This window comes from Petromyzon marinus, unplaced genomic scaffold (genome assembly GCF_048934315.1).
Source record: "Petromyzon marinus isolate PM22_M1 ecotype Great Lakes invasive population unplaced genomic scaffold, UKy_Petmar_22M1.pri1.0 PM_Scaffold_105, whole genome shotgun sequence".
Classification (NCBI taxonomy): Eukaryota; Metazoa; Chordata; class Hyperoartia; order Petromyzontiformes; family Petromyzontidae; genus Petromyzon; species Petromyzon marinus.
In genome coordinates this window covers 273,668-301,385 of record NW_027423064.1, presented here as the reverse complement: position 1 = coordinate 301,385, position 27,718 = coordinate 273,668, and the positions used below count along the sequence as shown (strand labels likewise).

Below are 27,718 nucleotides of genomic sequence, written 5' to 3'. Positions count from 1 at the left end.
CACTCCGTCCCTCCACTCACTCCGTTCACTCCGTTCACTCCGTCACTCCGTTCACTCCGTCACTCCGTTCACTCCGTTCACTCCGTCACTCCGTTCACTCCGTCACTCCGTTCACTCCGTTCACTCCGTCACTCCGTTCACTCCGTTCACTCCGTCACTCCGTTCACTCCGTCACTCCGTTCACTCCGTCACTCCGTTCACTCCGTTCACTCCGTCACTCCGTCCACTCCGTTCACTCCGTCACTCCGTTCACTCCGTCACTCCGTTCACTCCGTTCACTCCGTCACTCCGTTCACTCCGTCACTCCGTTCACTCCGTCACTCCGTTCACTCCGTCACTCCGTTCACTCCGTTCACTCCGTCACTCCGTTCACTCCGTCACTCCGTCCACTCCGTTCACTCCGTCACTCCGTTCACTCCGTTCACTCCGTTCACTCCGTCACTCCGTCCACTCCGTCACTCCGTCACTCCGTTCACTCTGTGCCTCCGTCCGTCTGCCGGCCCGTCGAAATGTCTTCACCGTCCGTGTGGGTGGGCGGGCGGGCGAGCGGGTGGGCGAGTGGGTGGGCGAGCGAGTGAGTGGGTGGGTGGGCAAGCGAGCGGGTGGGCGGGCGGGCGAGTGGGTGGGCGAGAGGGTGGGTGGGCGAGTGAGAGGGAGGGTGAGTGAGTGGGTTGGTGTGTGGGCGAGTGGGTGGGCGAGTGTATGGGCGAGTGGGTGGGCGAGTGAACGAGTGAGTGAGTGGGTGGGTGAGAGGGAGGGTATGTGGGTGGGCTAGTGAGAGGGAGGGTGAGAGGGAGGGTGAGTGTGTGAGCGAGCGAGCGAGTGGGTGTGTGGGCGAGCGTGTGGGTGTGTGGGCGAGCGTGTGGGCGAGTGGGTGGGCGAGTGGGTGGGCGAGTGAGAGGGAGGGTGAGTAGGTGGGCGAGCGAGTGGGTGTGTGGGCGAGCGAGTGGGCGAGTGAACAAGTGAGTGGGTGGGTGGGCGAGAGGGTGGGTGTGTGGGTGAGCGAGTGAGCGTGTGGGTGTGTGGGTGAGCGTGTGAGCGAGTGAGCTGTGTGGGCGAGCGTGTGGGTGAGCGAGTGAGCTGTGTGTGTGAGCGTGTGGGTGAGCGAGTGAGCTGTGTGTGTGAGCGTGTGGGTGAGCGAGTGAGCGAGTGAGCTGTGTGTGTGAGCGTGTGGGTGAGCGTGTGGGTGAGCGAGTGAGCTGTGTGTGTGAGCGAGTGAGCTGTGTGTGTGAGCGAGTGAGCATGTGGGTGAGCGAGTGAGCTGTGTGGGTGAGCGTGTGGGTGAGCGAGTGAGCGTGTGGGCGAGCGAGTGAGCTGTGTGTGTGAGCGAGTGAGCGTGTGGGTGAGCGAGTGAGCTGTGTGTGTGAGCGAGTGAGCTGTGTGGGTGAGCGTGTGAGCGAGTGAGCTGTGTGTGTGAGCGTGTGTGTGAGCGTGTGTGTGAGCGAGTGAGCTGTGTGTGTGAGCTCTGTGGGTGAGCGAGTGAGCGTGTGGGTGAGCTCTGTGTGTGAGCGAGTGAGCTGTGTGTGTGAGCTCTGTGTGTGAGCGAGTGAGCTGTGTGGGTGAGCGTGTGAGCGAGTGAGCTGTGTGCTCTCTGTGCGTGTGCTGTAGGGGACTCGGTTCTGCTGATGCGGCAGTATTTTGCGAGGTTTGGAGACAAACCTTGCTGCTTCTCAGACCTACGCCCCTACCTGCACCTCATCCCTCACCACGACGCACAGCAGGTGAGCGGGTGGGTGGGTGGGTGAGTGATACAGCAGGTGGTGAGTGGGTGAGTGAGTGGGTGAGTGAGTGGGTGAGTGATACAGCAGGTGGTGAGTGGGTGAGTGAGTGGGTGAGTGATACAGCAGGTGGTGAGTGGGTGAGTGAGTGGGTGAGTGAGTGGGTGGGTGATACAGCAGGTGGTGAGTGAGTGGGTGAGTGAGTGGGTGGGTGATACAGCAGGTGGTGAGTGGGTGAGTGGGTGAGTGATACAGCAGGTGGTGAGTGGGTGAGTGAGTGGGTGAGTGATACAGCAGGTGGTGAGTGGGTGAGTGAGTGGGTGAGTGATACAGCAGGTGGTGAGCGAGTGAGTGGGTGGGTGAGTGATACAGCAGGTGGTGAGTGGGTGAGTGGGTGGGTGAGTGATACAGCAGGTGGTGAGTGGGTGAGTGAGTGGGTGAGTGATACAGCAGGTGGTGAGTGGGTGAGTGGGTGGGTGAGTGATACAGCAGGTGGTGAGTGGGTGAGTGGGTGGGTGAGTGATACAGCAGGTGGTGAGTGGGTGAGTGAGTGGGTGAGTGATACAGCAGGTGGTGAGTGGGTGAGTGAGTGGGTGAGTGATACAGCAGGTGGTGAGCGAGTGAGTGGGTGGGTGAGTGATACAGCAGGTGGTGAGTGGGTGAGTGGGTGGGTGAGTGATACAGCAGGTGGTGAGTGGGTGAGTGAGTGGGTGAGTGATACAGCAGGTGGTGAGTGGGTGAGTGAGTGGGTGAGTGATACAGCAGGTGGTGAGTGGGTGAGTGAGTGGGTGAGTGATACAGCAGGTGGTGAGTGGGTGAGTGGGTGGGTGAGTGATACAGCAGGTGGTGAGTGGGTGAGTGGGTGGGTGAGTGGGTGGGTGAGTGATACAGCAGGTGGTGAGTGGGTGAGTGAGTGGGTGGGTGAGTGATACAGCAGGTGGTGAGCGAGTGGGTGAGTGAGTGGGTGAGTGGGTGATACAGCAGGTGGTGAGTGGGTGAGTGAGCGGGTGAGTGATACAGCAGGTGGTGAGCGAGTGGGTGAGTGGGTGGGTGATGCAGCAGGTGGTGAGCGAGTGGGTGAGTGAGTGGGTGGGTGATACAGCAGGTGGTGAGTGGGTGAGTGAGTGGGTGAGTGAGTGGGTGGGTGATACAGCAGGTGGTGAGTGAGTGGGTGAGTGAGTGGGTGGGTGATACAGCAGGTGGTGAGTGGGTGAGTGGGTGAGTGAGTGGGTGAGTGATACAGCAGGTGGTGAGCGAGTGGGTGAGTGGGTGGGTGATACAGCAGGTGGTGAGTGGGTGAGTGAGTGGGTGAGTGATACAGCAGGTGGTGAGTGGGTGAGTGAGTGGGTGAGTGATACAGCAGGTGGTGAGCGAGTGGGTGAGTGGGTGGGTGATACAGCAGGTGGTGAGTGAGCGGGTGAGTGGGTGAGTGATACAGCAGGTGGTGAGCGAGTGGGTGAGTGGGTGGGTGATACAGCAGGTGGTGAGTGAGCGGGTGAGTGGGTGAGTGATACAGCAGGTGGTGAGTGAGTGGGTGAGTGGGTGAGTGATACAGCAGGTGGTGAGCGAGTGGGTGAGTGGGTGGGTGATACAGCAGGTGGTGAGTGAGCGGGTGAGTGGGTGAGTGATACAGCAGGTGGTGAGTGCAGGTGGTGAGTGGGTGGGTGAGTGATGCAGCAGGTGGTGAGCGAGTGGGTGAGTGATACAGCAGGTGGTGAGTGATACAGCAGGTGGTGAGTGATACAGGTGGTGAGTGAGTGGGTGAGTGATACAGCAGGTGGTGAGTGATACAGCAGGTGGTGGTGAGTGATACAGGTGGTGAGTGATACAGCAGGTGGTGAGTGATACAGCAGGTGGTGAGTGATACAGCAGGTGGTGAGTGATACAGGCGGTGAGTGTGCGTGTGATGCGGGCGGTGCCGGTGGGGTGAACTCCGCACCTCCTCTCCCAACGCGTCCGGTCTGCAGCGTGGAAGAGGAGGCCAAAGTACGCCTCCTCTAGGCTGGCCTGCAGTGGGTGAGGATGAGGCCTACGTGAGGCTGTTTTTTACAGTGAGGGAGGATGAGGCCTACGTGAGGCTGTTTTTTGCAGTGAGGGAGACTGAGGCCTACGCGAGGCTGTTTTTTGCAGTGAGGGAGGATGAGGCCTACGTGAGGCTGTTTTTGCAGTGGGTGAGGATGAGGCCTACGTGAAGCTGTTTTTACAGTGAGGGAGGATGAGGCCTACGTGAGGCTGTTTTTTGCAGTGGGTGAGGATGAGGCCTACGTGAGGCTGTTTTTTGCAGTGAGGGAGGATGAGGCCTACGTGAGGCTGTTTTTGCAGTGAGGGAGGATGAGGCCTACGTGAGGCTGTTTTTGCAGTGAGGGAGGATGAGGCCTACGTGAGGCTGTTTTTACAGTGAGGGAGGATGAGGCCTACGTGAGGCTGTTTTTGCAGTGAGGGAGGATGAGGCCTACGTGAGGCTGTTTTTTGCAGTGAGGGAGGATGAGGCCTACGTGAGGCTGTTTTTGCAGTGAGGGAGGATGAGGCCTACGTGAGGCTGTTTTTGCAGTGAGGGACGGATGAGGCCTACGTGAGGCTGGTTTTTACAGTGAGGGAAGGATGAGGCCTACGTGAGGCTGTTTTTGCAGTGAGGGAGGATGAGGCCTACGTGAGGCTGTTTTTGCAGTGGGGAAGGATGAGGCCTACGTGAGGCTGTTTTTTGCAGTGGGTGAGGATGAGGCCTACGTGAGGCTGTTTTTACAGTGAGGGAGGATGAGGCCTACGTGAGGCTGTTTTTGCAGTGAGGGAGGATGAGGCCTACGTGAGGCTGTTTTTTGCAGTGAGGGAGGATGAGGCCTACGTGAGGCTGTTTTTTGCAGTGGGTGAGGATGAGGCCTACGTGAGGCTGTTTTTACAGTGAGGGAGGATGAGGCCTACGTGAGGCTGTTTTTGCAGTGAGGGAGGATGAGGCCTACGTGAGGCTGTTTTTTGCAGTGAGGGAGGATGAGGCCTACGTGAGGCTGTTTTTTGCAGTGAGGGAGGATGAGGCCTACGTGAGGCTGTTTTTGCAGTGAGGGAGGATGAGGCCTACGTAAGGCTGTTTTTCCCTCTCGTTCCAGTTCATCGACGATCTCATGGCCACCGTCCCGCTCTCGCCCTGCACCGAGGCATCGACATCATCATCGACATCATCATCATCGACATCAACGACATCATCATCATCGACATCAACGACATCATCATCATCGACATCAACGACATCAGCTGTTGCCCCCAGCGAAGGTGGCCGCCCGGACACCCCTAACAAAGGTGGCCGCCTGGACACCCCGAACCAAGATGGTCGCACGGGCACCCCCAACCAAGATGGCCGCCTTGATACCCCCTGCCACGATGGCCGCCGGGACGTCACCCCCGGCCGAGATGGCCGCACGGACGCCCCTGACCAACATGGCCGCACGGACGCCCCTGACCAACATGGCCGCACGGACACCCCTAACGAAGATGGCCGCACGGACGCCCCTGACCAACATGGTCGCACGGACACCCCTGACGAAGATGGCCGCACGGACACCCCTGCTGATGATCCTACTGCTGACGGTGTCCCTGCCGCCACGCCCGCGAGCCACAGCAGCAGGAGGCCGCTGCTGTTCCCAGGTGCCATGGAGGCGCTCCAGAGGCACCAGTGCCTGGAGCAGCTGCGGCGAGCCCTTGGCCTGCACGCGGCGCCGGGGAGGGCGGAGAGGGCGAGGGAGATGGTGCTGAGGTATCGGCACGCGTTGAGATTCGGTGAGACGTGGTGGGTGTGGTGAGCGTGTGTGGTGAGTGTGGTGTGGTGTGTGTGTGGTGTGTGTGTGTGGTGTGTGGTGTAGTGTGGTGTAGTGTGGTGTGTGTGGTGTGTATGTGGTGTGTGTGTGGTGGGTGTGTGTGTGGTGTGTGTGGTGAGTGTGTGGTGAGTGTGTGTGGTGTGGTGTGTGTGTGGTGTGTGTGTGGTGTGTGTGTGTGGTGTGGTGTAGTGTGGTGTGTGTGGTGTAGTGTGGTGTGTGTGTGGTGTGTGTGTGGTGGGTGTGTGTGTGGTGTGTGTGTGTGGTGTGTGTGGTGTGTCTGTGTGGTGTGTGTGTGGTGTGTGTGTGTGGTGTGTGGTGGGTGTTGTGAGTGTGTGTGGTGTGTGTGGTGTGGTGTGTGTGTGTGGTGTGGTGTGTGGTGTGTGTGGTGAGTGTGTGTGGTGTGTGTGGTGTGTGTGTGTGTGGTGTGTGTGTGGTGGGTGTGTGTGTGGTGTGTGTGTGTGGTGTGTGTGTGTGTGGTGTAGTGTGGTGTGTGTGGTGTGTGTGTGTGTGGTGTGTGTGTGTGGTGTGTGTGGTGTGGTGTGTGTGGTGTGTGTGTGTGTGGTGTGTGTGGTGAGTGTGTGTGGTGTGTAGTGTGTGTGTGTGTGTGGTGTGTGTGTGTGTGTGGTGTGTGTGTGGTGTGGTGTGTGTCTGTGTGTGGTGTGTATGTGGTGTGTGTGTGGTGTGTGGTGTGTGTGTGTGGTGTGTGTGGTGTAGTGTGGTGTAGTGTGGTGTGTGTGGTGAGTGTGTGGTGTGTGTGTGGTGTGTAGTGTGTGTGTGTGTGGTGTGTGTGTGTGGTGTGTGTGTGTGGTGTGTGTGTGGTGTGTGTGTGTGTGTGTGTGTGTGTGGTGTGTGTGTGGTGTGTGTGTGGTGTGACACAGTGAGTGAGTGACACAGTGAGTGAGTGACACAGCGAGTGAGTGACACAGTGAGTGAGTGACACAGTGAGTGACACAGTGAGTGACACAGTGAGTGAGTGGCACAGTGAGTGAGTGGCACAGTGAGTGGCACAGTGACACAGTGAGTGACACAGTGAGTGAGTGACACAGTGAGTGACACAGCGAGTGAGTGACAGTGAGTGACACAGTGAGTGAGTGACACAGTGAGTGACACAGCGAGTGAGTGACAGTGAGTGACACAGCGAGTGACACAGCGAGTGACACAGTGAGTGACAGTGTGTGAGTGACACAGCGAGTGAGTGACACAGTGAGTGACACAGCGAGTGAGTGACGCAGCGAGTGACACAGCGAGTGAGTGACACAGCGAGTGAGTGACACAGTGAGTGGCACAGTGAGTGACACAGCGACACAGTGAGTGACACAGCGAGTGAGTGACACAGCGAGTGAGTGACACAGTGAGTGGCACAGTGAGTGACACAGCGACACAGTGAGTGACACAGCGAGTGAGTGACACAGCGAGTGAGTGACACAGCGAGTGAGTGACACAGTGAGTGACACAGCGAGTGAGTGACACAGTGAGGGACACAGTGAGTGACACAGTGAGTGACACAGTGACACAGTGAGTGACACAGTGAGTGACACAGTGAGTGAGTGGCACAGTGAGTGACACAGTGACACAGTGAGTGACACAGCGAGTGACACAGTGACACAGTGAGTGACACAGTGACACAGCGAGTGACACAGCGAGTGACACAGTGACACAGTGAGTGACACAGTGACACAGTGAGTGACACAGTGAGTGACACAGTGAGTAACACAGTGACACAGTGAGTGACACAGTGAGTGACACAGTGACACAGTGAGTGACACAGCGAGTAAGTGGCACAGTGAGTGACAGTGACACAGTGAGTGACACAGTGATTGACACAGTGAGTGACACAGTGAGTGACACAGTGACACAGTGAGTGACACAGCGAGTGAGTGGCACAGTGAGTGACAGTGACACTGAGTGACACAGCGAGTGAGTGACACAGTGAGTGACACAGTGAGTGACACAGTGAGTGGCACAGTGACAGTGAGTGACACAGTGACACAGTGAGTGAGTGACACAGTGAGTGACACAGTGAGTGACACAGTGAGTGAGTGACACAGTGAGTGACACAGTGAGTGACACAGTGAGTGACAGTGAGTGAGTGACACAGTGAGTGACACAGTGAGTGACACAGCGAGTGAGTGACACAGCGAGTGAGTGACACAGTGAGTGACACAGTGAGTGACACAGTGAGTGACACCGTGAGTAACACAGTGAGTGACACAGTGAGTGAGTGACACAGTGAGTGAGTGACACAGTGAGTGAGTGACACAGTGAGTGACACAGTGAGTGACACAGCGAGTGACACAGCGAGTGACACAGTGAGTGACACAGTGAGTGACACAGTGAGTGACACAGTGACACAGTGAGTGACACAGTAAGTGACACAGCGAGTGAGTGACACAGTGAGTGACACAGTGAGTGACACAGTGACACAGTGAGTGACACAGTGAGTGACACAGTGAGTGACACAGTGACACAGTGAGTGACACAGTGAGTGACACAGTGACACAGTGAGTGACACAGTGACACAGTGAGTGACACAGTGAGTGACACAGTGAGTGACACAGTGACACAGTGAGTGACACAGTGAGTGACACAGTGACACAGTGAGTGACACAGCGAGTGAGTGGCACAGTGAGTGACAGTGACACAGTGAGTGACACAGCGAGTGAGTGACACAGTGAGTGACACAGTGAGTGACACAGTGACACAGTGAGTGACACAGTGAGTGACACAGTGAGTGACACAGTGACACAGTGAGTGACACAGTGAGTGACACAGTGAGTGACACAGTGAGTGACACAGTGAGTGACAGTGACACAGTGAGTGACACAGTGACACAGTGAGTGACACAGTGAGTGACACAGTGAGTTACACAGCGAGTGAGTGACGCAGCGAGTGAGTGACACAGCGAGTGACACAGTGAGTGACACAGTGAGTGACACAGTGAGTGACACAGTGACACAGTGAGTGACACAGTGAGTGACACAGCGAGTGAGTGACACAGTGAGTGACACAGTGAGTTACACAGCGAGTGAGTGACACAGTGAGTGACACAGTGAGTGACACAGTGAGTGACACGGTGAGTGACACAGTGACACAGTGAGTGACACAGTGAGTGACACAGCGAGTGAGTGACACAGTGAGTGACACAGTGAGTGACACAGTGAGTGACACAGCGAGTGAGTGACACAGCGAGTGACACAGTGAGTGACACAGTGAGTGACAGTGACACAGTGAGTGACACGGTGAGTGACACGGTGAGTGACACGGTGAGTTACACAGCGAGTGAGTTACACAGCGAGTGAGTGACACAGTGAGTGACACAGCGAGTGAGTGACACAGCGAGTGAGTGACACAGCGAGTGAGTGACACAGCGAGTGACACAGTGAGTGACACAGTGAGTGACACAGTGAGTGACACAGTGACACAGTGAGTGACACAGTGAGTGACACAGTGAGTGACACAGTGAGTGAGTGACACAGTGAGTGACACAGTGAGTGACACAGTGACACAGTGAGTGACACAGTGAGTGACACAGTGAGTGAGTGACACAGTGAGTGACACAGCGAGTGAGTGACACAGCGAGTGAGTGACACAGTGAGTGACACAGCGAGTGAGTGACACAGTGAGTTACACAGCGAGTGACACGGTGAGTGACACAGTGACACAGTGAGTGACACAGTGAGTGACACAGTGACACAGTGAGTGACACAGTGAGTGACACGGTGAGTGACACAGTAACACAGTGACACAGTGAGTGACAGTGAGTGACACAGCGAGTGAGTGACACAGTGAGTGACACAGTGAGTGACACAGTGAGTGACACAGTGACACAGTGAGTTACACAGTGAGTGAGTGACACAGTGAGTGAGTGACACAGTGAGTGACACAGCGAGTGACACAGTGAGTGACACAGTGACACAGTGAGTGACACAGTGAGTGAGTGACACAGTGAGTGAGTGACACAGTGAGTGACACAGTGAGTGACACAGTGACACAGTGAGTGACGACACAGTGAGTGACACAGTGAGTGACACAGTGAGTGACACAGTGACACAGTGAGTGACACAGTGAGTGACACAGTGACACAGTGAGTGACACAGTGAGTGACACAGTGAGTGACACAGTGAGTGAGTGAGTGACACAGTGAGTGACACAGTGAGTGACACAGTGAGTGAGTGACACAGTGAGTGACACAGTGACACAGTGAGTGACACAGTGAGTGACACAGTGAGTGACACAGTGACACAGTGAGTGACGACACAGTGAGTGACACAGTGAGTGACACAGTGAGTGACACAGTGACACAGTGAGTGACACAGTGAGTGACACAGTGAGTGACACAGTGAGTGAGTGACACAGTGAGTGACACAGCGAGTGACACAGTGAGTGACACAGTGAGTGAGTGACACAGTGAGTGAGTGACACAGTGAGTGAGTGACACAGTGAGTTACACAGCGAGTGACACAGTGAGTGACACAGTGAGTGACACAGTGAGTGACACAGTGACACAGTGAGTGACACAGTGAGTGACACAGTGACACAGTGAGTGACACAGTGAGTGACACAGTGAGTGACACAGTGAGTGACACAGCGAGTGAGTGACACAGTGAGTGACACAGTGAGTGACACAGTGAGTGACACAGTGAGTGAGTGACACAGTGAGTGACACAGTGAGTGACACGGTGAGTGACACAGTGAGTGACACGGGGGTGTTGTGTGGTGTGCTCCAGGTGAACGCTGCTTGAAGACTGAACTACAGCCGGCCGACCCGTACTGCCTCCTGGCAGCTCACCTGCTGCTGGACGCACAGCCACCCTGCACAGGTGGGTGTGTGTAACACGTGGTGTGTGTGTAACACGTGGTGTGTGTGTGTGTGTGTAACACGTGGTGTGTGTGTGTAACACGTGGTGTGTGTGTGTAACACGTGGTGTGTAACACGTGGTGTGTAACACGTGGTGTGTGTGTGTGTGTGTAACACGTGGTGTGTAACACGTGGTGTGTGTGTGTAACACGTGGTGTGTAACACGTGGTGTGTAACACGTGGTGTGTAACACGTGGTGTGTGTGTGTGTAACACGTGGTGTGTAACACGTGGTGTGTGTGTGTGTGTGTAACACGTGGTGTGTGTGTAACACGTGGTGTGTGTGTGTGTAACACGTGGTGTGTGTGTAACACGTGGTGTGTAACACGTGGTGTGTAACACGTGGTGTGTGTGTGTGTGTGTAACACGTGGTGTGTGTGTGTAACACGTGGTGTGTGTGTGTAACACGTGGTGTGTAACACGTGGTGTGTGTGTGTGTGTAACACGTGGTGTGTGTGTGTAACACGTGGTGTGTGTGTGTAACACGTGGTGTGTAACACGTGGTGTGTAACACGTGGTGTGTAACACGTGGTGTGTGTGTGTGTAACACGTGGTGTGTAACACGTGGTGTGTGTGTGTGTGTGTAACACGTGGTGTGTGTGTAACACGTGGTGTGTGTGTGTGTAACACGTGGTGTGTGTGTAACACGTGGTGTGTAACACGTGGTGTGTAACACGTGGTGTGTAACACGTGGTGTGTAACACGTGGTGTGTGTGTGTGTGTAACACGTGGTGTGTGTGTGTGTAACACGTGGTGTGTGTGTGTGTAACACGTGTGTGTGTGTGTGTAACACGTGGTGTGTGTGTGTGTGTGTAACACGTGGTGTGTGTGTGTAACACGTGGTGTGTGTGTGTGTGTAACACGTGGTGTGTGTGTAACACGTGGTGTGTGTAACACGTGTGTGTGTAACACGTGGTGTGTAACACGTGGTGTGTGTGTGTGTGTGTGTAACACGTGGTGTGTAACACGTGGTGTGTGTGTGTGTGTGTAACACGTGGTGTGTGTGTAACACGTGGTGTGTGTGTGTGTGTGTAACACGTGGTGTGTGTGAACACCGTGGTGTGTGTGGGTTCAAAAAAAACCACGTTGGTGTGGTGTGTGTGTGTAACACGTGGTGGGTGTGTAACACGTGGTGTGTAACACGTGGTGTGTAACACGTGGTGTGTGTGTAACACGTGGTGTGTAACACGTGGTGTGTAACACGTTGGTGTGTGGTGGTTTACACGTGTGTGTGTGTGTGTAACACGTGTGTGTGTTGTGTAACACGTGGTGTGTGTGTAACACGTGGTGTGTGTGTGTGTGTAACACGTGGTGTGTGTGTGTGTAACACGTGGTGTGTGTGTGTAACACGTGGTGTGTAACACGTGGTGTGTGTGTGTGTGTAACACGTGGTGTGTAACACGTGGTGTGTGTGTGTGTAACACGTGGTGTGTAACACGTGGGATGTGTGTGTAACACGTGGTGTGTGTGTGTGTAACACGTGGTGTGTGTGTGTGTAACACGTGGTGTGTAACACGTGGTGTGTGTGTGTAACACGTGGTGTGTGTGTGTGTAACACGTGGTGTGTGTGTAACACGTGGTGTGTGTGTGTAACACGTGGTGTGTGTGTAACACGTGGTGTGTGTGTGTGTGTGTAACACGTGGTGTGTGTAACACGTGGTGTGTGTAACACGTGGTGTGTGTAACACGTGGTGTGTAACACGTGGTGTGTGTGTGTGTGTGTAACACGTGGTGTGTAACACGTGGTGTGTGTGTGTGTAACACGTGGTGTGTGTGTGTAACACGTGGTGTGTGTGTGTAACACGTGGTGTGTGTGTAACACGTGGTGTGTGTGTGTGTGTAACACGTGGTGTGTAACACGTGGTGTGTGTGTGTGTAACACGTGGTGTGTAACACGTGGGATGTGTGTGTAACACGTGGTGTGTGTGTGTGTAACACGTGGTGTGTGTGTGTGTAACACGTGGTGTGTAACACGTGGTGTGTGTGTGTGTGTGTAACACGTGGTGTGTGTAACACGTGGTGTGTGTAACACGTGGTGTGTGTAACACGTGGTGTGTAACACGTGGTGTGTGTGTGTGTGTGTAACACGTGGTGTGTAACACGTGGTGTGTGTGTGTGTAACACGTGGTGTGTGTGTGTAACACGTGGTGTGTGTGTGTAACACGTGGTGTGTGTGTAACACGTGGTGTGTGTGTGTAACACGTGGTGTGTAACACGTGGTGTGTGTGTGTAACACGTGGTGTGTGTGTGTGTGTGTGTAACACGTGGTGTGTGTGTGTGTGTAACACGTGGTGTGTGTGTGTGTGTGTAACACGTGGTGTGTGTGTGTGTAACACGTGGTGTGTGTGTGTGTAACACGTGTGTGTGTGTGTAACACGTGGTGTGTGTGTGTGTGTGTAACACGTGGTGTGTGTGTGTAACACGTGGTGTGTGTGTGTGTGTAACACGTGGTGTGTGTGTAACACGTGGTGTGTGTAACACGTGTGTGTGTAACACGTGGTGTGTAACACGTGGTGTGTGTGTGTGTGTGTGTAACACGTGGTGTGTAACACGTGGTGTGTGTGTGTGTGTGTAACACGTGGTGTGTGTGTAACACGTGGTGTGTGTGTGTGTGTGTAACACGTGGTGTGTGTGTAACACGTGGTGTGTAACACGTGGTGTGTAACACGTGGTGTGTGTGTAACACGTGGTGTGTAACACGTGGTGTGTAACACGTGGTGTGTGTGTGTTTAACACGTGTGTGTGTGTGTGTGTAACACGTGGTGTGTGTGTGTGTAACACGTGTGTGTGTGTGTGTAACACGTGGTGTGTGTGTGTGTAACACGTGGTGTGTGTGTGTGTGTGTAACACGTGGTGTGTGTGTAACACGTGGTGTGTGTGTGTGTGTAACACGTGGTGTGTGTGTGTGTAACACGTGGTGTGTGTGTGTAACACGTGGTGTGTAACACGTGGTGTGTGTGTGTGTGTAACACGTGGTGTGTAACACGTGGTGTGTGTGTGTGTAACACGTGGTGTGTAACACGTGGGATGTGTGTGTAACACGTGGTGTGTGTGTGTGTAACACGTGGTGTGTGTGTGTGTAACACGTGGTGTGTAACACGTGGTGTGTGTGTGTGTGTGTAACACGTGGTGTGTGTAACACGTGGTGTGTGTAACACGTGGTGTGTGTAACACGTGGTGTGTAACACGTGGTGTGTGTGTGTGTGTGTAACACGTGGTGTGTAACACGTGGTGTGTGTGTGTGTAACACGTGGTGTGTGTGTGTAACACGTGGTGTGTGTGTGTAACACGTGGTGTGTGTGTAACACGTGGTGTGTGTGTGTAACACGTGGTGTGTAACACGTGGTGTGTGTGTGTAACACGTGGTGTGTGTGTGTGTGTGTGTAACACGTGGTGTGTGTGTGTGTGTAACACGTGGTGTGTGTGTGTGTGTGTAACACGTGGTGTGTGTGTGTGTAACACGTGGTGTGTGTGTAACACGTGGTGTGTGTGTGTGTAACACGTGGTGTGTGTGTGTGTGTAACACGTGGTGTGTGTGTGTGTGTGTAACACGTGGTGTGTGTGTGTAACACGTGGTGTGTGTGTGTGTGTGTAACACGTGGTGTGTGTGTGTGTGTGTAACACGTGGTGTGTGTGTGTGTGTAACACGTGGTGTGTAACACGTGGTGTGTAACACGTGGTGTGTAACACGTGGTGTGTAACACGTGGTGTGTGTGTGTAACACGTGGTGTGTAACACGTGGTGTGTGTGTGTGTGTAACACGTGGTGTGTAACACGTGGTGTGTGTGTGTGTGTAACACGTGGTGTGTAACACGTGGTGTGTGTGTGTGTAACACGTGGTGTGTAACACGTGGTGTGTGTGTGTGTGTGTAACACGTGGTGTGTAACACGTGGTGTATGTGTGTGTGTAACACGTGGTGTGTAACACGTGGTGTGTGTGTGTGTGTGTGTAACACGTGGTGTGTGTGTGTGTGTAACACGTGGTGTGTGTGTGTGTAACACGTGGTGTGTAACACGTGGTGTGTGTGTGTGTGTGTAACACGTGGTGTGTGTGTGTGTGTGTGTAACACGTGGTGTGTGTGTGTGTGTAACACGTGGTGTGTGTGTGTGTGTGTAACACGTGGTGTGTGTGTGTGTGTGTAACACGTGGTGTGTGTGTGTGTGTAACACGTGGTGTGTGTGTGTGTAACACGTGGTGTGTGTGTGTGGTGTGTGTGTGTGTAACACGTGGTGTGTGTGTGTGTGTAACACGTGGTGTGTGTGTAACACGTGGTGTGTGTAACACGTGGTGTGTGTAACACGTGGTGTGTGTAACACGTGGTGTGTAACACGTGGTGTGTGTGTGTGTAACACGTGGTGTGTAACACGTGGTGTGTGTGTGTGTGTGTAACACGTGGTGTGTAACACGTGGTGTGTAACACGTGGTGTGTAACACATGGTGTGTAACACGTGGTGTGTAACACGTGGTGTGTGTGTAACGCGTGGTGTGTAACACGTGGTGTGTAACACGTGGTGTGTGTGTGTGTGTGTAACACGTGGTGTGTGTGTGTGTAACACGTGTGTGTGTGTGTGTAACACGTGGTGTGTGTGTGTGTAACACGTGGTGTGTGTGTGTGTAACACGTGGTGTATGTGTGTGTGTGTAACACGTGTGTGTGTGTGTAACACGTGGTGTGTGTGTGTGTAACACGTGGTGTGTGTGTGTGTGTAACACGTGGTGTGTGTGTAACACGTGGTGTGTGTGTGTGTAACACGTGATGTGTGTGTGTGTAACACGTGGTGTGTAACACGTGGTGTGTGTGTGTGTAACACGTGGTGTGTAACACGTGGTGTGTGTGTGTGTAACACGTGGTGTGTAACACGTGGTGTGTGTGTGTGTAACACGTGGTGTGTAACACGTGGTGTGTGTGTGTGTAACACGTGGTGTGTGTGTAACACGTGGTGTGTGTGTGTGTGTAACACGTGGTGTGTAACACGTGGTGTGTGTGTGTGTGTAACACGTGGTGTGTAACACGTGGTGTGTGTGTGTGTGTAACACGTGGTGTGTGTGTGTAACACGTGGTGTGTGTGTGTAACACGTGGTGTGTGTGTAACACGTGGTGTGTGTGTGTAACACGTGGTGTGTAACACGTGGTGTGTAACACGTGGTGTGTGTGTGTAACACGTGGTGTGTGTGTGTGTGTAACACGTGGTGTGTGTGTGTGTGTGTAACACGTGGTGTGTGTGTAACACGTGGTGTGTGTGTGTAACACGTGGTGTGTGTGTGTGTGTAACACGTGGTGTGTGTGTGTGTAACACGTGGTGTGTGTGTGTGTGTGTAACACGTGGTGTGTGTGTGTGTGTGTAACACGTGGTGTGTAACACGTGGTGTGTAACACGTGGTGTGTAACACGTGGTGTGTAACACGTGGTGTGTGTGTGTGTGTGTAACACGTGGTGTGTAACACGTGGTGTGTGTGTGTGTGTGTAACACGTGGTGTGTAACACGTGGTGTGTGTGTGTGTGTGTAACACGTGGTGTGTAACACGTGGTGTGTGTGTGTGTAACACGTGGTGTGTAACACGTGGTGTGTGTGTGTAACACGTGGTGTGTAACACGTGGTGTATGTGTGTGTGTAACACGTGGTGTGTAACACGTGGTGTGTGTGTGTGTGTGTAACACGTGGTGTGTGTGTGTGTGTAACACGTGGTGTGTGGTAACACGTGGTGTGTAACACGTGGTGTGTAACACGTGGTGTGTGTGTGTGTGTAACACGTGGTGTGTGTGTGTGTGTAACACGTGGTGTGTGTAACACGTGGTGTGTGTGTGTGTGTAATACGTGGTGTGTGTGTGTGTGTAACACGTGGTGTGTGTGTGTGTAACACGTGTGTGTGTAACACATGGTGTGTGTGTAACACGTGGTGTGTGTAACACGTGGTGTGTGTGTGTAACACGTGGTGTGTAACACGTGGTGTGTGTGTGTGTGTAACACGTGGTGTGTGTGTGTAACACGTGGTGTGTGTGTGTGTGTAACACGTGGTGTGTGTGTGTGTGTAACACGTGGTGTGTGTGTGTGTGTAACACGTGTTGTGTGTGTGTGTGTAACACGTGTGTGTGTAACACGTGGTGTGTGTGTGTGTGTGTAACACGTGGTGTGTGTGTGTGTGTAACACGTGGTGTGTGTGTGTGTAACACGTGGTGTGTGTGTGTAACACGTGGTGTGTGTGTAACACGTGGTGTGTGTGTAACACGTGGTGTGTGTGTGTGTAACACGTGGTGTGTGTGTAACACGTGGTGTGTGTGTGTGTAACACGTGGTGTGTGTAACACGTGGTGTGTGTGTGTGTGTAACACGTGGTGTGTGTGTGTGTAACACGTGGTGTGTGTGTGTGTGTGTAACACGTGGTGTGTGTGTGTAACACGTGTGTGTAACACGTGGTGTGTGTGTGTAACACGTGTGTGTGTGTGTAACACGTGGTGTGTGTGTGTGTAACACGTGGTGTGTGTGTGTAACACGTGGTGTGTGTGTGTGTAACACGTGTGTGTGTGTAACACGTGGTGTGTGTGTGTGTAACACGTGTGTGTGTGTGTAACACGTGGTGTGTAACACGTGGTGTGTGTGTGTAACACGTGGTGTGTGTGTGTGTAACACGTGGTGTGTGTGTGTGTGTAACACGTGGTGTGTGTGTGTAACACGTGGTGTGTGTGTAACACGTGGTGTGTGTGTAACACGTGTGTGTGTGTGTGTGTGTAACACGTGTGTGTGTGTAACACGTGGTGTGTGTGTGTAACACGTGGTGTGTGTGTGTAACACGTGGTGTGTGTGTGTAACACGTGGTGTGTAACACGTGGTGTGTGTGTAACACGTGGTGTGTGTGTGTAACACGTGGTGTGTGTGTGTAACACGTGGTGTGTGTGTAACACGTGGTGTGTGTGTGTGTGTAACACGTGGTGTGTGTGTAACACGTGGTGTGTGTGTAACACGTGGTGTGTGTGTAACACGTGGTGTGTGTGTGTGTGTAACACGTGTGTGTAACACGTGGTGTGTGTGTGTAACACGTGTGTGTGTGTAACACGTGTGTGTGTGTAACACGTGTGTGTGTGTGTGTGTGTAACACGTGGTGTGTGTGTGTGTGTAACACGTGTGTGTGTGTAACACGTGTGTGTGTGTGTGTAACACGTGGTTTGTGTGTGTAACACGTGGTGTGTGTGTAACACGTGGTGTGTGTGTAACACGTGTCTGTGTGTGTAACACGTGTGTGTGTGTAACACGTGGTGTGTGTGTAACACGTGGTGTGTGTGTAACACGTGGTGTGTGTGTAACACGTGGTGTGTGTGTGTGTGTAGCACGTGGTGTGTGTGTGTGTAACACGTGGTGTGTGTGTGTGTAACACGTGGTGTGTGTGTGTGTGTAACACGTGGTGTGTGTGTGTAACACGTGGTGTGTGTGTAACGTGTGTGTGTGTGTGTGTGTAACACGTGTGTGTGTGTGTAACGTGTGTGTGTAACACGTGTGTGTGTGTAACACGTGTGTGTAACACGTGTGTGTGTGTAACACGTGTGTGTGTGTGTAACAAGTGTGTGTGTAACACGTGTGTGTGTGTAACACGTGTGTGTGTGTAACACGTGTGTGTGTGTAACACGTGGTGTGTGTGTGTGTGTAACACGTGTGTGTGTGTGTAACGTGTGTGTGTAACACGTGTGTGTGTGTAACACGTGTGTGTGTGTAACACGTGTGTGTGTGTAACACGTGTGTGTAACACGTGTGTGTAACACGTGTGTGTGTGTGTGTAACACGTGGTGTGTGTGTAACACGTGTGTGTGTGTGTGTAACAAGTGTGTGTGTAACACGTGTGTGTGTGTAACACGTGTGTGTGTGTGTAACACGTGTGTGTGTGTATGTAACACGTGTGTGTGTGTGTAACACGTGGTGTGTGTGTAACACGTGGTGTGTGTGTGTAACACGTGGTGTGTGTGTGTGTGTGTAACAAGTGTGTGTGTGTGTGTAACACGTGTGTGTGTGTGTAACACGTGGTGTGTGTGTGTGTAACACGTGTGTGTGTGTAACACGTGGTGTGTGTGTAACACGTGTGTGTGTGTGTGTAACAAGTGTGTGTGTAACACGTGTGTGTGTGTAACACGTGTGTGTGTGTGTGTGTGTGTAACACGTGTGTGTGTGTAACACGTGTGTGTGTGTGTAACACGTGTGTGTGTGTGTAACACGTGTGTGTGTGTAACACGTGTGTGTGTGTAACACGTGGTGTGTGTAACACGTGGTGTGTGTGTGTAACACGTGGTGTGTGTGTGTAACACGTGGTGTGTGTGTGTAACACGTGGTGTGTGTGTGTAACACGTGGTGTGTGTGTGTGTGTGTAACACGTGGTGTGTGTGTGTGTGTAACACGTGTGTGTGTGTGTGTAACACGTGTGTGTGTGTGTAACACGTGGTGTGTGTGTGTGTAACACGTGGTGTGTGTGTGTGTAACAAGTGTGTGTGTGTGTGTAACAAGTGTGTGTGTGTGTGTAACACGTGGTGTGTGTGTGTAACACGTGTGTGTGTGTGTGTGTAACACGTGGTGTGTGTGTGTGTGTAACACGTGTGTGTGTGTGTGTAACACGTGGTGTGTGTAACACGTGTGTGTGTGTGTGTAACACGTGTGTGTGTAACACGTGTGTGTGTGTGTAACACGTGTGTGTGTGTGTAACACGTGTGTGTGTGTGTGTGTAACACGTGTGTGTGTGTGTAACACGTGGTGTGTGTGTGTAATACGTGTGTGTGTGTGTAACACGTGTGTGTGTGTAACACGTGGTGTGTGTGTGTAACACGTGGTGTGTGTGTGTGTGTGTGTAACACGTGGTGTGTGTGTGTAGCACGTGTGTAACACGTGGTGTGTGTGTGTAGCACGTGTGTGTGTGTAACACGTGTGTGTGTGTGTGTAACACGTGGTGTGTGTGTGTAACACGTGTGTGTGTGTGTAACACGTGGTGTGTGTGTGTGTGTAAGACGTGGTGTGTGTGTGTAACACGTGTGTGTGTGTGTAACACGTGTGTGTGTGTAACACGTGGTGTGTATGTGTAACACGTGTGTGTGTGTATGTGTAACACGTGGTGTGTGTGTGTGTAACACGTGTGTGTGTGTATGTGTAACACGTGTGTGTGTAACACGTGTGTGTGTGTAACACGTGTGTGTGTGTGTAACACGTGTGTGTGTGTGTAACACGTGGTGTGTGTGTGTAACACGTGTGTGTGTGTGTAACACGTGTGTGTGTATAACACGTGGTGTGTGTGTGTAACACGTGGTGTGTGTGTGTGTGTAACACGTGGTGTGTGTGTGTAGCACGTGTGTGTGTGTAACACGTGTGTGTGTGTGTGTAACACGTGTGTGTGTGTGTGTAACACGTGTGTGTGTGTGTAACACGTGGTGTGTGTGTGTAACACGTGGTGTGTGTGTGTGTAACACGTGGTGTGTGTGTGTAGCACGTGTGTGTGTGTAACACGTGTGTGTGTGTGTGTGTAACACGTGGTGTGTGTGTGTAACACGTGTGTGTGTGTGTAACACGTGGTGTGTGTGTGTGTGTAAGACGTGGTGTGTGTGTGTAACACGTGTGTGTGTGTGTAACACGTGTGTGTGTGTAACACGTGGTGTGTGTGTGTAACACGTGTGTGTGTGTGTGTGTAACACGTGGTGTGTGTGTAACACGTGTGTGTGTGTGTAACACGTGGTGTGTGTGTGTAACACGTGTGTGTGTGTATGTGTAACACGTGGTGTGTGTGTGTGTGTAACACGTGTGTGTGTGTATGTGTAACACGTGTGTGTGTAACACGTGTGTGTGTAACACGTGTGTGTGTGTGTGTAACACGTGTGTGTGTGTGTGTAACACGTGTGTGTGTGTAACACGTGTGTGTGTGTGTAACACGTGTGTGTGTGTGTGTAACACGTGTGTGTGTAACACGTATGTGTGTGTGTGTAACACGTGGTGTGTGTGTAACACGTGGTGTGTGTGTAACACGTGGTGTGTGTGTAACACGTGGTGTGTGTGTAACACGTGTGTGTGTGTGTGTAACACGTGTGTGTGTGTAACACGTGTGTGTGTAACATGTGTGTGTGTGTGTGTGTAACACGTGTGTGTGTGTGTGTGTGTGTAACACGTGTGTGTGTGTAACACGTGTGTGTGTGTGTAACACGTGTGTGTGTGTGTAACACGTGTGTGTGTGTGTAACACGTGTGTGTGTGTATGTAACACGTGTGTGTGTGTGTGTAACACGTGTGTGTGTGTGTAACACGTGTGTGTGTGTAACACGTGTGTGTGTGTAACACGTGTGTGTGTGTGTGTAACACGTGTGTGTGTGTAACACGTGTGTGTGTGTAACACGTGTGTGTGTGTGTAACACGTGTGTGTGTGTGTAACACGTGGTGTGTGTGTAACACGTGTGTGTGTGTAACACGTGTGTGTGTGTGTGTAACACGTGTGTGTGTGTGTAACACGTGTGTGTGTGTAACACGTGTGTGTGTGTGTGTAACACGTGTGTGTGTGTAACACGTGTGTGTGTGTAACACGTGTGTGTGTGTGTAACACGTGTGTGTGTGTGTAACACGTGTGTGTGTGTAACACGTGTGTGTGTGTGTAACACGTGTGTATGTGTGTGTGTGTAACACGTGTGTGTGTGTAACACGTGTGTGTGTGTGTAACACGTGTGTGTGTAACACGTGTGTGTGTGTGTAACACGTGTGTGTGTGTGTGTAACACGTGTGTGTAACACGTGTGTGTGTGTGTGTGTAACACGTGTGTGTGTGTGTAACACGTGTGTGTGTAACACGTGTGTGTGTGTAACACGTGTGTGTAACACGTGTGTGTGTAACACGTGTGTGTGTGTAACACGTGTGTGTAACACGTGTGTGTGTAACACGTGTGTGTGTAACAAGTGTGTGTGTAACACGTGTGTGTGTGTGTGTAACAAGTGTGTGTGTAACACGTGTGTGTGTGTAACACGTGTGTGTGTGTGTGTAACACGTGTGTGTGTGTGTGTAACACGTGTGTGTGTAACACGTGTGTGTGTGTGTGTAACACGTGTGTGTGTGTGTGTAACACGTGTGTGTGTAACACGTGTGTGTGTGTGTGTGTAACACGTGTGTGTGTGTGTGTAACACGTGTGTGTGTAACACGTGTGTGTGTGTAACAAGTGTGTGTGTAGAGCCGTGGAGGGCTGTAGTTCTGCTAGAGGAGGGGCTGTGTGTGTGTGACTGTGTGTGTGACTGTGTGTGTGACTGTGTGTGTGTGTGTGTGACTGTGTGTGTGTGTGACTGTGTGTGTGACTGTGTGTGTGTGTGTGACTGTGTGTGTGTAGAGCCGTGGAGGGCTGTAGTTCTGCTAGAGGAGGGGCTGTGTGTGTGTGTGACTGTGTGTGTGACTGTGTGTGTGTGTGACTGTGTGTGTGTGACTGTGTGTGTGACTGTGTGTGTGTAGAGCCGTGGAGGGCTGTAGTTCTGCTAGAGGAGGGACTGTGTGTGTGTGACTGTGTGTGTGTGTGACTGTGTGTGTGACTGTGTGTGTGTGACTGTGTGTGTGACTGTGTGTGTGTGACTGTGTGTGTAGAGCCGTGGAGGGCTGTAGTTCTGCTAGAGGGACTGTGTGTGTGTGACTGTGTGTGTGTGTGTGACTGTGTGTGTGACTGTGTGTGTGACTGTGTGTGTGTGACTGTGTGTGTGTGTGTGACTGTGTGTGTGACTGTGTGTGTAGAGCCGTGGAGGGCTGTAGTTCTGCTAGAGGAGGGACTGTGTGTGTGTGTGTGACTGTGTGTGTGTGTGTGACTGTGTGTGTGTGTGTGACTGTGTGTGTAGAGCCGTGGAGGGCTGTAGTTCTGCTAGAGGAGGGGCTGTGTGTGTGTGTGTGTGTGACTGTGTGTGTGACTGTGTGTGTGTGTGTGACTGTGTGTGTGTAACTGTGTGTGTGTGTGTGACTGTGTGTGTGTGTGACTGTGTGTGTGTAGAGCCGTGGAGGGCTGTAGTTCTGCTAGAGGAGGGGCTGTGTGTGTGTGTGACTGTGTGTGTGTGTGACTGTGTGTGTGACTGTGTGTGTGTAGAGCCGTGGAGGGCTGTAGTTCTGCTAGAGAAGGGGCTGTGTGTGTGTGTGACTGTGTGTGTGTGTGACTGTGTGTGTGACTGTGTGTGTGTGACTGTGTGTGTGTGTGTGACTGTGTGTGTGACTGTGTGTGTAGAGCCGTGGAGGGCTGTAGTTCTGCTAGAGGAGGGACTGTGTGTGTGTGTGTGACTGTGTGTGTGTGTGTGTGACTGTGTGTGTGTGTGTGACTGTGTGTGTAGAGCCGTGGAGGGCTGTAGTTCTGCTAGAGGAGGGGCTGTGTGTGTGTGTGTGTGACTGTGTGTGTGACTGTGTGTGTGTGTGTGACTGTGTGTGTGTAACTGTGTGTGTGTGTGTGACTGTGTGTGTGTGTGACTGTGTGTGTGTAGAGCCGTGGAGGGCTGTAGTTCTGCTAGAGGAGGGGCTGTGTGTGTGTGTGACTGTGTGTGTGTGTGACTGTGTGTGTGACTGTGTGTGTGTAGAGCCGTGGAGGGCTGTAGTTCTGCTAGAGAAGGGGCTGTGTGTGTGTGTGACTGTGTGTGTGTGTGACTGTGTGTGTGACTGTGTGTGTGTAGAGCCGTGGAGGGCTGTAGTTCTGCTAGAGGAGGGGCTGTGTGTGTGTGTGACTGTGTGTGTGTGTGACTGTGTGTGTGACTGTGTGTGTGTAGAGCCGTGGAGGGCTGTAGTTCTGCTAGAGAAGGGGCTGTGTGTGTGTGTGACTGTGTGTGTGTGTGACTGAGTGTGTGACTGTGTGTGTGTAGAGCCGTGGAGGGCTGTAGTTCTGCTAGAGGAGGGACTGTGTGTGTGTGACTATTTGTGTGTGACTGTGTGTGTGTGACTGTGTGTGTGTGTGTGACTGTGTGTGTGTGTGTGACTGTGTGTGTGTGACTCTGACTGTGTGTGTGTGACTGTGTGTGTAGAGCCGTGGAGGGCTGTAGTTCTGCTGGAGGAGGGACTGTGTGTGTGTGACTGTGTGTGTGTGACTGTGTTAGGTGCTCGCTAACAGCACTTGCCCCTACAGTCTGTTAAGGCTATATGGGGGATCTTTGTCTTTATCTTTGTGTGACTGTGTGTGTGTGACTGTGTGTTACTGTGTGGGTGTGTGTGACTGTGTGTGTGTGACTATTTGTGTGTGACTGTGTGTGTGTGTGTGACTGTGTGTGTGTGACTCTGTGACTGTGTGTGTGACTGTGTGTGTGTAGAGCCGTGGAGGGCTGTAGTTCTGCTGGAGGAGGGACTGTGTGTGTGTGGCTGTGTGTGTGTGACTGTGTGTTACTGTGTGGGTGTGTGTGACTGTGTGTGTGTGACTATTTGTGTGTGACTGTCTGTGTGTGACTCTGTGTGTGTGACTCTGTGTGTGTGACTCTGTGTGTGTGACTGTGACTGTGTGTGTGACTGTAACTGTGACTGTGTGTGTGTGACTGTGTGTGACTGTGTGTGTGACTGTGTGTGTGTAGAGCCGTGGAGGGCTGTAGTTCTGCTAGAGGAGGGACTGTGTGTGTGACTGTGTGTGTGTGTGACTGTGTGTGTGACTGTGTGTGTGTGACTGTGTGTGACTGTGTGTGTGACTGTGTGTGTGTAGAGCCGTGGAGGGCTGTAGTTCTGCTAGAGGAGGGGCTGTCCCACAGCCCGTCAAGTGCCCAGCTGAAGCTTCTTCTGCTGCGGCTGTACGCGGCGGCTGGGGCGTTCACACCCTGTGCTGAACTCTACACTTCACTGGACGCCAAGCACGTCCAGCACGAGACCATCGGGTGTGAACACACACACAGTCACACACACACCTACACACACAGTCACACACACACACCACGGCTGGGGCGTTCACACCCTGTGCTGAACTCTACACATCACTGGACGCCAAGCACGTCCAGCACGAGACCATCGGGTGTGAACACACAGTCACACAGTGACACACACACCTACACACACCTACACACACACACACCTACACACCACGGCTGGGGCGTTCACACCCTGTGCTGAACTCTACACATCACTGGACGCCAAGCACGTCCAGCACGAGACCATCGGGTGTGAACACACACACACAGACAGTCACACACACACACACACCACGGCTGGGGCGTTCACACCCTGTGCTGAACTCTACACATCACTGGACGCCAAGCACGTCCAGCACGAGACCATCGGGTGTGAACACACACACAGACACACCTACACACACCTACACACACAGTCACACACACACCTACACACCACGGCTGGGGCGTTCACACCCTGTGCTGAACTCTACACATCACTGGACGCCAAGCACGTCCAGCACGAGACCATCGGGTGTGAACACACACACAGTCACACACACAGTCACACACACAGTCACACCACGGCTGGGGCGTTCACACCCTGTGCTGAACTCTACACATCACTGGACGCCAAGCACGTCCAGCACGAGACCATCGGGTGTGAACACACAGTCACACACAGTGACACACACACCTACACACACCTACACACACACACACCTACACACCACGGCTGGGGCGTTCACACCCTGTGCTGAACTGTACACCTCACTGGACGCCAAGCACGTCCAGCATGAGACTATCGGGTGTGAACACACACACAGTCACACAGTGACACACACACCTACACACACCTACACACACACACAGTGACACACAGTCACACACACACCTACACACACACACAGTGACACACAGTCACACACACACAGTCACACACACACCTACACAACAACAACAACAACAACAACCGCCATTCGCCACTAAGTGGCGGTGACGTCACCACGACGCTTGTGCCAGGCTATGTGCACCCTGAGGCCACGTGAAGTGTCGAACGCCCGCTGGCAGGAGGTCACGGGGCAGACCCAGGTGCCACGGGTCGACTGACTGAGATGACTGGCTGATGCACCACCTGTGCCCCCTACTGTGCCAACCTGCTGTGCTTTAGCCACCCGGCGCTCCGCTCGCTGTTGTGAGCGTCGCTCCTCCGCCCTCCGTTGTTGTTGGAGGGCGACTGCCTCCAACTGCCCAGTAGCATCCTTCACGAGCCTCCTCCACAGAGGCCGATCTTGACACCGCTGGTACCAGTCATCGGCAAGTCCACTCAGCTCCACGTCCTCCTGTACCACATCACTCCATCTCTTCTCTAGCCCGTGCCGCGCCCGCTTAGCCCCCTCAATCCGGCCAAACAAAAGCTGTTTCGGCATGCGGTGGCTGGGCATGCGGGCTACATGACCCAGCCATCGCAGCCTTGCCTGCCGGAGGAGCTCACCGATGGGACCCTGCCCAGATCTTTCAAGGATTTGTGAGCTCCTCACACAATCCAGTCTGGTTAAACCCAGGATGGATCGTAGGCAGGTCAGCCTAAATGTTTCTAACCGGCGAAGATGTTCCATTAGGGGGGTCCACGTTTCGCAAGCGTAGAGAAGGGAGGGAATGACCGTGGCCGAGAAGACCTGAAGCTTAGTGCGGAGCGACAGACCAGGTAGCTTCCACACAGCGTTACGCAACCGATGAAAAGATATTGCCGCTCGACTGATTCGGAGTGAGACCTCTGCTGTTAAACTGGAGCCAGTCATAAGCACACTGCCCAGGTATGGGAAACTCTCCACTCTCTCCACAACTGCCCCATCACCGATTGGGAGTTGTGGGGGTGGAGTGTCCGATGGTACAAAATACCCAGGCAGGTGCTTAGTTTTGGTGGGGCTGATGGTAAGGCCCCACCTCTTAGTGGCACGCTCCAGTCTCAGCAGCAGCGTCTCCAACTCCTCCTCTGACTGAGCAGCTATTACCAAGTCATCAGCATACATAACGTGGTTGAGCAATAGGGAGCCATCCCTTGACCGCACCCGGGCATCGATTAGCCTCCCATTATATCTGTACCATATGGAGATTCCCCCGGTACAGCTATTGAAGGCTTCACGAACTACGTGGTCAAAATAGATGTTAAATAATGTGGGAGCCAGAGGACATCCCTGTCGCACCCCAAGGTGTACAGGGAATGGCTCTGACTCCCGGCCACGTAGTTTTACCCGGGCCCGCTCACCATCATGAAGGTCCTTAATGATCGTGAGCAGAGGGTCAGGTACTCCAAAAGCACGAAGAACGACCCAGAGCCCAGGCCTACTGATGGTATCATAGGCCTTGACCAGGTCAATAAAGCAGAGATGTAGGTCTTGTTGGAATTCCCTACACCTCTGCTGTAGCAGACGGACAGAAAATATGGCATCTGTGCAGGACCGCCCTTTCCTGAAACCGCATTGGGGCTCCGCAAGCCTCTCCTCAGCGTGCCTGGCAAGGCGATGCTGAATAATCCTTGCCAGGACCTTTCCCGGCACACTGAGGAGTGAGATGCCCCTGTAGTTGTTACAGTCTGTGCGGTCCCCCTTCTTAAAAAGGGGGACCACCAGGGCATCCTTCCAATCCTGCGGAACCCGTCCAGTGGTCCAGACTGTTGTTATGATGTCATATAGGGCAGTCTGTGCACAAACGCCACCCTCCCTCAGCATTTCGCTTGGGAGATCATCTCTGCCCGCTGCCTTTCCTGGTCTCAGACTCCGGATCGCCTTCAATACTTCCTCAGCAGATGGCACCTCAGCCAGCCACTCACAGGGGGTGACTTCATCCAATATTTGAGGCACCGCAGCCTCAGCAGGGTCATCCTCACCCTGTGCCACGATGTTTTCCTGGCTGTGGGATTTTCCCTCCCCCAGGACCTCACAGAAATGCTCAGCAAATCTGCGAACCTGTTCCTGGGGGTCGGAAATTGGATCACCGTTTTTTCCCCTAATGATGGTAATAGGTGTGGCGCTGCAGGTTACTCTTTTGATGGAGTTAAATAGCGATTTGTGATCACGGGCCACTGAGGCAGACTCCATCTCCTCAGCAACCCGCGACCACCACCCATCCTTGCAGCGCCTCACGGCTCTCCGAACCTCCGAGCGAAGGCTGCGGTAAGCCTCCTCATTCTCTGACGTGGGATTCTGTAGCCGATGACAGTGGGCCTGTCGCTTTTTCTCAACCATCCTGAACAACTCCTCTGTCATCCAGGGTGTCTGGGGAGGTCTGGACCGCGTACCCAAAGCAGCCATTGCAGCTGCATGAGTCACAGTCCTAAACCTCGCCCATTTACCCTCGACATCAGGAGGAGTCGGGGACGATGCTAATCCCAGCCGCAAGCGATGATGAAATTCTCGCTTGCAACTTTCATCAGATAACTGAGACCAGGCCACTTTAGGTTGGAATGGGGTCCTGGGTGTACACCCACCACCGGAGTGGAAGAATGGCAGGCGCATCTTACAG

General features: G+C 53.0%; 1 protein-coding gene across 1 annotated transcript in view; it reads left to right on the top strand.

Annotated features, from left to right (window-relative positions):
• LOC116937057 (N-alpha-acetyltransferase 25, NatB auxiliary subunit-like) overlaps window positions 1-27,718 on the top strand; it is a 76,153-nt gene that overhangs the window by 7,927 nt on the left and 40,508 nt on the right. The window contains exons 2-5 of the mRNA XM_076063370.1: window positions 1,609-1,721; window positions 4,820-5,486; window positions 10,252-10,344; window positions 24,016-24,184. Of these exons, the coding sequence (XP_075919485.1) occupies window positions 1,626-1,721; window positions 4,820-5,486; window positions 10,252-10,344; window positions 24,016-24,184 (1,025 nt within the window). The 5' untranslated portion in view covers window positions 1,609-1,625. The remainder of the gene's footprint in view (window positions 1-1,608; window positions 1,722-4,819; window positions 5,487-10,251; window positions 10,345-24,015; window positions 24,185-27,718) is intronic.